At 38.9% G+C, this 9,676-nt stretch overlaps 1 protein-coding gene across 2 annotated transcripts; it reads left to right on the forward strand.

The window, feature by feature from the left end:
- Window positions 1-357: 357 nt before the first annotated feature.
- LOC107803586 (glucosamine inositolphosphorylceramide transferase 1) lies at window positions 358-6,607 on the forward strand. Of its 2 annotated transcripts, none has more exons than XM_016627331.2 (4): window positions 358-1,097; window positions 2,039-2,161; window positions 3,621-3,788; window positions 4,573-6,607. In XM_016627331.2, exons 1-4 carry the CDS (start codon window positions 804-806, stop codon window positions 6,253-6,255), a joined length of 2,268 nt encoding a protein of 755 aa, XP_016482817.1. In that variant the 5' UTR covers window positions 358-803; the 3' UTR covers window positions 6,256-6,607. The 2 variants fall into 2 exon arrangements, with proteins under 2 accessions (XP_016482817.1, XP_075081671.1); XM_075225570.1 differs by having other exon boundaries at window positions 473-1,097; window positions 1,759-2,161.
- The last annotated feature ends 3,069 nt before the right edge of the window (window positions 6,608-9,676 follow it).

The raw sequence follows: 9,676 nt of genomic DNA on the forward strand, positions 1-9,676 counted from the left end.
TATGTAACGATCAATTTGGTGTGGTCGCGTCGTTACCTTGTCTTTTTCTCTCATCTCACCCTTCATTAATATTAAATAGCTTTATTTTATCATTTACCCTACTTTTTTATGTAATAATTTACTTCGTATTATAATTTTTCTTTATTATATTATAAATTTATTGCTGGTATGTAATATCATGAAACAACGGCGAACAATACAATCTATCTAAATATTATAATACGGTACAATACAATACGACACATTATAAAACGATATGTAACAACCATCTTAAAGAATTGCTGTTGGATGCTACCTGAATAGTTGGAGCCTCCCCTAGAGCTTGCGATAAAACTACATAATTTCATATTTCATACGTATAACGCAAGAATAAATTTGGACTTTTTCTTAAAAACAAATTACGGATAAAATTACTACTTCCAATTAACAATCAACATAGACGAGAAAACTACTACTCAAAACACATATTTTCCCCCTCCCTAAAAGTCCCCCAAACACCTCAACGTTTTAGACTCCCAAAATTCCACAGCGAAACAAGTTGCAAGTGAGAGAAACAATAATACTCCGTATCATAACAAACCAAAAAGCATTAAGCAAAAGATCCAATTCAACTCCTCAACAAAAGTCTCCATTTCTCTTTCCTCTCTCACTTTTCCTTTCAAATTTTCCACACATCCAAAACTGCTGATGTTGGTTTTCCTTGTCGTAGTTTCTCTCACATCACGTGCATAGCACGTGTCTTTAGGATCTCGCCGACGGCGGCCTTCCATTACTTCCGGCGACACCCTTTACCTTCCTCGTTAATGGGTTCAAACCCAATCGTAGTTTCCGGCTCCTCAGCCCACAGGACGACCCGACCCAACAACAACAAGAACAAGAACAACAACGATCCATGTGTTAGCTCTTCAGCGTTTGTGTTTTTAATTGGTTCATTCATCATTTTGGGTTCAATTTGTGGGCTTTATGTTCGGTTTTTGATGACCCCAAATGTCCACGCTGGACTCTCCGCCATTGGATGTAAAGAGGATGATGAGGGTTCATGGTCCATTGGTGTTTTTTATGGTGATTCCCCTTTTTCACTCAAACCTATTGAAGATGTAAGCTTTTTCACATTGTGTTGATTTGTTTCTTCTTTACTTTTTGCCGAATTTCGGGTAAATGGTTTAGTTTTATGCACTAACGGTGTAAGATATATTGGCACACAGGTTATTTATTAGGTAATTATAAGTAAATTTATTGATAAGCATTAATTGATAATTGGTAAAAATAGTAACTAACCAGCTAATATAGGTTCAAAATCACTGTGTAAAAAATTTATTTTATACTCATTGTATATAGCTTAAATACTTTTTCTCCAGATGATCTGCTGTTTTGGGTTAGGTTTCATTTTGGCTTAAATTTTTTAGTTTTGTACTGATTTTTGAATTTTTTGTATTTTTAAATGAGCAAATTTTGGTGATTATTTTGAATATAACTGGAAAACTTCAGGCTAATTGCATGTAAAGATGTCAGCTTTTCGCATTGTATGATTTTAGGTAAATGGGGTTTTTAGATGATCTTAAGTCTGCTTTCTTGAGTTGGGTTTCATTTTTGCTCAAATTTTCAGCTTTGTACTGTTTTGGTTTGAATTTTGAATTTTTTGAGGTTCTGGGTATTTGTTAATTGGTCAAATTTAGGTGAAAGGATCTTAGGATTAGAGATTTATTGCTTTTGGTCATGTCCTGCGTTGACCTCCAGATGGACCGGTCTGGTCTGTAGGTAACCATGGTAAATGAGGGTATTCGAAGAGGACGAGGTAGAACTAAAATCAGAGTTTAGATGGAGTAACCTGGTCAGTGAGGATATATATAGCCGACCCAACGTCTTTGGGACTGAGATGTAGTTGTTCTTGTGGAAAGTTTCAGGCTAATTGCATATAGAGATGAGTATATCCAATAATCTTTTGCTAAAAGTTTGAATCTTTTATAATAAGGCTCAAGGTTCTAAGTTTCTAGGAATTAATTGGTATATGACTTTTGTGTCTGGAAATTTCTGGCAGATGAATATATGGAGGAATAAGAGTGCGGCATGGCCAGTAGCCAATCCTGTTATCACCTGTGCTTCAGCCTCTGTGGCTGGTTTTTCCAGTAATTTTGTCGCTGACCCCTTTCTTTATGTTCAGGTAACCTCCTTTTGTTCTCTCTATTTTCACCTTTTAATTCCTTGATCATTGACTGGGAGTAGTAGTAAGTAGTATCTATTAAATGTTTCTCCACAGTAGATTGGGTTTTTAGATCTGTGAGATGGGATTAACATGAAGCATCTTTAACGCTTTATAGGATGGGAAAGGTGATAGTTATTTCTTGACAATATTCTTTTGGCTCCTTCTGGTGTTGCTTTACTTTGCAGGATTTTACATTTATTCATGCTGTGAATATGCCCAGCCTTTTGAGTTAATAATATAACGAGGCATGGTTTAACTTAGGGTAGAAAGAAAGAAAATAAGAGGACCTTGACCTGCGTTTCTCTTTTGGTCCTTCTAGTTTTAATAACCCTTTGTTTTATTAGCAATTTTCTTACTTGATAAAAAAAAAGTAGCAACTTTTTGTATACCAAAGAAGTCATATCAAAACATATGTTTGAAGTTGTTTATATATATCTCACGTTTTGCCTATCAACCATTCTTTTTGAAAATGAACCTATCAACCGTTCTTGTATCTCTACTTCTAATGTTACCCATTCTAAATATGTCCTTAGTCCCATGCTCGTCAAATGGAAGGGAGTGAGTATAGCATTCATCTAAACCAACTAATCTTTCAGTTTTTTCTCTTCAACATCTTGTAAGAAGTTCCTTCGAATTAATCCTTACTGACTCTGCTTCTTCCCTGCGAAATGGAATGGCAGATTTGTTTTTAAGAGCAGTTAACAACGTACTTGATCTTTTATAGGTAAACAGAAGTTTTTGTTTAATTACACCAAGGGGTTTCAACATTGCACTAGAAATATAACTAAATGGTCAAGCACATCCAAAATCACATTTATTCAATCTCACTTGTTTCAATCAAAGTTTAGACATTGTTATCTACCCTTTATACATATTACCAAAACATTATTCTTATAAATTATCCTATACCTTGTACAATAATTATATATTACCTACTTTTATATCCCAACCAAACACTGGAAAGTGATCCAAAAGATGATTTTCTAACTCCATATCATAGGCACCCTGTATTCCACTCTCATTCCACTCAAAACATAAGTAGTTATTGTCAGGGGTTTCTCTTTTAGTTCACCAGCATAGAAAGTAAAAAGAAAGTCTTGACTAAATTATTCGCCATTAAAAGCAGGCCGAGTTTCAGAATGTTATTGGGTGCATCATTTATGATCTGTCGGACCTATTTTGCATAAGTAGCATCACATATATGACATGTCTGGTTGGTGCTATTTGATATTTTATGTGAGTTATTTTCTTCTAGGGTGTTATAGCTCTGCTGGAATATTTATTTTTCTCTCCTTTACTGCCTGCAGGAGCTTGATTGTTTGCTTGTGTTTTATTTGTTAACCTAAATTCTAAACTTCTCTTGCATTTCGATGTGGCGTGGAACATCCATAATCTGAGGTTTGATTATATAATTCAGGGAAATGTCCTTTATATGTTCTTTGAAACAAAGAATTCAATCACAATGCAAGGGGATATTGGAGTTGCAAGAAGTACTGACAAGGGAGCATCATGGGAGCAGTTAGGTATAGCTTTGGATGAAGGCTGGCATCTGTCCTATCCTTATGTCTTTGACTATAATGGCAATGTAAGTTCTTGACTTCATGAACAATTAGCATGTCGTGCAACTCAATTCCATTCTAAACAATGTTAGACTTGCTGTGATAAAATCCTGAACCTTGTTCCGTAGAAAGTTTAATTTGGAAAAAGAGGGTCGCACCCAAGGGTGTGGGCTAGTGGTTAATGAAGTTGGAGGAGAACCACGTGGTCTCAGGTTCAAATCTTAGCGGAGGAAAAAAACATTTGAAATATTAGGTGATTTTTTCCCATCTGCCTAAGCCTTGGTAGGATGAGTTACCAATACATGTGCTGGTGGAAGTAGCAGGTACCCGATGGAATAGTCGAGGTGTGCACAAGTTGACCTGAACACCATTGTCATCTCACAAAAGAAAAAAAAGATGGGCAAAGAGGGTCCATGGGGAAGGGAAGGAAATTAGAATGCTGGATCTGTGAGTATCATGTGCAGGCTCGTGGTAGCATGTGTGAGTGTCATATTTGCTTGTAGATGCTTTAGAATTGGTAGAACACTCTATCGGTAGAACAAAACTGGAAGTCATCTTGCTAGAATTTTGTACGGTACTGATAGCATGTAATGATATAGATGATTATGCTCTTATATGATTTTATTATTCAATATTGAAAATGCCAAATATAAAGATGCCTATACAATTTCTATTACTTTAATTATCTATTACTGTCAGCAATTATGAATCTTTGGCACCATTACTTTTTACTTGCTTACAACTATCATTTAAGTTTAACTTTCTTGGACCAGTGATTGATATTTTCATCAATTGTATTGTTGCTTACAGATCTATATGATGCCTGAGGGCAGAGCAAAAGGACAACTTCGTCTTTATCGAGCTGTAAAATTTCCCATGGAATGGACATTGGAAAAAATCATAATGAAAAAGCCTCTTGTTGATTCATTTATAATTCCACATGATGGGAAATACTGGCTTTTTGGTTCTGATCATAGAGGTATTGGTACAGAGTATAATGGTCAGTTAGAGATCTGGTACAGCACCTCACCACTTGGTCCTTGGAAACCACATAAGAAAAATCCTATCTATAACACAGATAAGAGCATGGGAGCCCGAAATGGAGGTAGACCCTTTTTATTTGATGGTTTTCTTTATCGTGTTGGCCAAGATGATGGTGAAACATATGGACGGAGAATACGTCTCTTCAAAGTAGACGTTTTAACCACTAATGTGTTCAAAGAAGTTGAAGTCCCGTTGGGCCTTAAAGCCTCAATTAAGGGACGAAATGCCTGGAATGGCGCCCGCAGCCATCACCTTGATGTGCAGCGACTAAGCTCTGGAGAGTGGATTGGAGTTACGGATGGGGACCGAGTGCCTTCGGGAGATGCAAGTCGACGGTTTAATTTAGGCTGTGCATCAGTTTTAAGTGTTGCAGCCCTGGTTATATTGTTTGGTATGTTACTTGGAGCTGTTAGAGGTTTAGTTCCACTAAGTTGGTGCCCACACGATTTTGGAAAGAGGAGTGATGCATCGTTGGATTGGGAACAGTCAAACTTAATTTCTTCTAGAATGAGACTATTCTGCAGCCACTTGAATAGAGCAAGCTCATCTCTCCGTACCAGAATAAAACCAAACACTTGCAGTGGAAGCTCGGTTCTAGCTTTAACATTTTTAGTAATAGTGGTGTTAATGTGTACTGGAGTTAAATACATATATGGAGGCAGTGGCGCACATGAAGCTTACCCCTTGCATGGTCAGTATTCTCAGTTCACTTTATTAACAATGACCTATGATGCTCGGCTTTGGAATCTTAAAATGTATGTCAAGCATTACTCAAGGTGCTCTTCAGTGCGTGAGATTGTTGTTGTGTGGAACAAAGGACAACCTCCAGAATTGAGTGAGTTTGATTCTGCAGTGCCGGTGAGGATTAGAGTAGAGGAAAAAAACTCACTGAATAATCGGTTCAAGGTTGACCCTTCCATAAAGACAAGATCTGTTCTTGAGCTCGACGATGACATTATGATGCCCTGTGATGACGTTGAGCGAGGATTTAAGGTATGGCGTGAGCATCCTGAACGAATTGTAGGTTTTTACCCCCGACTGGCAAATGGAAGCCCTTTGAAATACAGGGCCGAGACTCATGCTCGGAAGCACAATGGATATAATATGATTCTAACTGGAGCGGCCTTCATTGATAGTAAAATGGCTTTTGAAATGTACTGGAGCAAAGAGGCTGCAGCAGGTAGGGAAATAGTAGACAATCTTTTTAATTGCGAGGATGTGCTGTTAAACTTCTTGTATGCAAACGCAAGCTCTTCAAAGACAGTTGAATATGTGAAACCCGCATGGGCAATTGATACTTCAAAGTTTTCTGGTGTCGCAATTAGTGGAAATACGCAAACTCACTATGCCCTTCGAAGCAGTTGCCTTGAAAAGTTCTCTGACATGTATGGGAGCATAAGCAATCGGAAGTCAGAGTTTAACCACCGAATGGATGGTTGGGATGTATAGCCAGAAGAAAATTCTAACATCAGATTGAAGTTAGCACAGCAGTTTTCTGTTTTTCAATCTTCCCTGTTGGTATAATTTTGGTTTTATGATTTGTCAGTTTTCCCTCCTTTTGTGAAGTTTGCTTTGGGGAGGACTCCAGGTTTAAGTAGTTTTGTCAGTCTAAGTGTACATTAGTTTAGATGCATATGTTGATAGTTCTTTGCCATCCTTTTTATCAGAATTGAAGATGTGTAGTTCACTTAAATTTCTTGTTTAGACGCACTTGTTTATAGTTCTTTGCTATACTTTATCAGAATTGAAGTACTGTCACCAAAGATTCTCTTTGATATTTATGGTTTGTTTTTATGCAAAATAGTGAAATCCATTTTTTAGCTATTTAATAGAAGAGTCCGGAACCCAATTGTGGACTTTTTGGATAAGTGTGACATAAATGTGAAAAAAAAGAGTGCTCATTTTATATATAACGCGATTTTATACCGCGCTATACTTTAACGGCCAAAAACCGCGTTATACTCTGTGTTTGTATTTTCACGCATAGCGCTCTAAAATACTGCGCTATACTTATCATTAGCGTTGTTTAAAGCCATGTTGGTACCTGAGTAATGACACAAACAAGTAAGTAACAAAGAAGGAAAGAAGAACAATACACAAAACTAACTAAATAGATAACCAAAATCGTTAGCTCCCCGGCAACGATGCCAAAAAGTGATCGCAGCCTACTCCACACTACTAAAAAGTAGGAAGAGAGGGTTGCAATAGCTTTTACCCGATATGAGGGTCGGGATCGATTTCCACAGGGAGCTAGGAATGGAGTCGAGTATCTATCTAGACTAGAGTCGTGTAATTGTTCCAAATGTCACTTCCAAACATCTTTTGATTTTTCTTTAACAAACTAATATTATCAACTACTAATTAGAACTAAATTATGCTAATGAGAAAATTGCTAGAGTTGTATCTAATGGATAGAAAGGCACTAGGGTAGTGAATTTCACCTAGGTGGTTAATTGACGGGTAAATGCTTCTAAGGTTCGATTGACATGATTGGGAAAATATGCTATAACCGTTGCACAATTTTACCCACTCTCACACCTCTCGGTAGAAAGAGTGATTTTTCCCAATTGACTCTCTCGAGACCAAATGGGTAGGCAAATTAGCTCAAGCAACTAGGGTTCAAGTTCGGTAATTACTCTCTCGAGGTATAACCCTTTAATTGGGACTATCAATTCTCTTGAGTCCATCCCAATTCCTTGTTGGGTCAATTTTAGAGACTTAGGCTCTCTTTCTCAGAAAGAATCAAGTCAACTTAGCACAAACCAGTGTTTGCAACCACCAATTCATAGATTAAACCATAAAATTGACCCAAATAGCAAACACCCATAGTCAACCTAACCCTAGATGGCAACACCCATCAATTACTCACACTAGGGTTTAGCCACAACCTTAGATAATGGGTTTAGCTACTCACGCTTGAAGAAGAAAATAGAGAAATAGATGAAGAACAAGGCATAATAATTAATTGCTAAAGTAAATACAAAGTTTCAATGATAAAAACTAAGTAAAAATGGCCAAAATGGCTACAGATGGTCTTCTCACGAGCGCAACTAATGTCTGATAATATCTGATACCCTAAAAATGGAAAGATATTCTATTTATACTAAGCTGAAAAAATTGGACAAAAGCCTCTGCGGGGTCAGTGCGGATCGCACAAAATGGACCGCGGCCGCACTAGGCTCTTGGACTTGAAGTCTTGGCTCTCTGAACTCAGGCTCCGCAGACCGCGCAGAATGGACCGCGGCCGCGGAGGCAACTAGCACGGTCCGCACAAACATGACCGCGGACCGCATGGGTTTGAAGTTGGCACTGGACATCTCTCTGATCTTCTCTTCCGCGGAACGCACAAAATGGTAGTGCAACCGCGAAGCCTTCAGTGCGGACTGCGCAAGATCGAATGCGGCCGCACTACTTTGAAGCTCGATTTGCCAGCTCTCTGAATCCCCTAGTGCGGACCGCACAAAGTGTAGTGCGGCCGCACTAGGCCTTTTTGTCCTGAGTTTGCCTTGTCTTTGGTACTTGAGCAGGTTTTACTCCTTTTGAGCCGATCTTTGACATTTCGTCATTTTGTCGATCAAACCTGCAATCAAGCACAACTTATGAGCCTTTTGGGACTATTTTGTAAGAATTTATAATCAAAGCGTAAGAAGGAAGGAGCATAATACACATCAAAATTCCTAGTAATCTGGGAACACTCCCGCAAGATAAAAAAAAGAAGCCAAAAAGCTTCGAATACAAGCGGCCAGGTACAGCCTTATAAACCACGACCTTTACAAAAGGACGTTCGGCGGTCCCTTGGCCAAATGCGTTGGACCGAATCAAATAAGGTGTGTGCTCGAAGAGGTACACAAGGGACACTGCGGTGCCCATACATGCAACCAAGCCCTCGTGAGATATCTTATTCGTACAGGATACTACTGGCCAACTATGAAAAAAGAGGCCGCGAATTACGTCAAGAAATATGAGCAATGCCAAAAATATGCCCTTATAATACACCAAGCGAGCGAACTCCTGCCCTTCGTTACTTCTCCATAGCTGTTTATAAAATGGGGGATGGATATCGTCGGACCCCTCCCAGCAGGGAGAGGTAAGATACGCTTCCTTTTGGTTTTAACTGATTATTTTTCCAAATGGATGGAAGCAGGTGCGTTTGCTCAAATACGCGAGCAGGAAGTCATCGCGTTCATCTAGAAAAACAGCATATGCCGCTTCGGCATCCCCAAGGAAATCATTTGTGAAAATGGACCTCAGTTTGTCGGGAAAAAGGCGACCGAGTTCTTCAAAAAATGGCACATCAAACGGATACTCTCCACGCTATATCACCCTGCCGGCAACGGTTAAGCAGAATCCTCCAACAAAACAATATTGGATATATTAAATAAAAAGCTCGAAGATGCCAAAGGGCTATGGCCGGAACTGCTACCAGAGGTGTTATGGGCCTACCGCACCACGCTGAAAACCAGCACAGGTAAGACACCATATTCACTGGTCTACGGTACCGACGCCATTATACTCGTTAAGGTCGGAGACCCAGCCTGAGGTAATCCAATGAGAGTGGACCGAGCAACGACGAAAACATAATACAAGACCTGGACGAGGTAGAAGAACGAAGGGACATAGCTCATATAAGAATGATAGCCCAAAAACAACAAGCAGAAAGGTACTACAACAAAAAGGCCAAAGTACGACCACTGAGAATCGGGTACTACGTCCTCAAGGCCAAAACACAAGCAACAAAATACCCAAATGATGGAAACTTGGGAATAAACTGGGACGGGCCATATAAATCACAGCAGGAGCAAGCAAATGAGCATTTCAGTTAGAAATAATGGAAGGAAAACTACTACAAAATAACTGGAATGAAGCCCAC

Source organism: Nicotiana tabacum, chromosome 11 (assembly GCF_000715075.1).
Source record: "Nicotiana tabacum cultivar K326 chromosome 11, ASM71507v2, whole genome shotgun sequence".
NCBI classification, from domain to species: Eukaryota; Viridiplantae; Streptophyta; class Magnoliopsida; order Solanales; family Solanaceae; genus Nicotiana; species Nicotiana tabacum.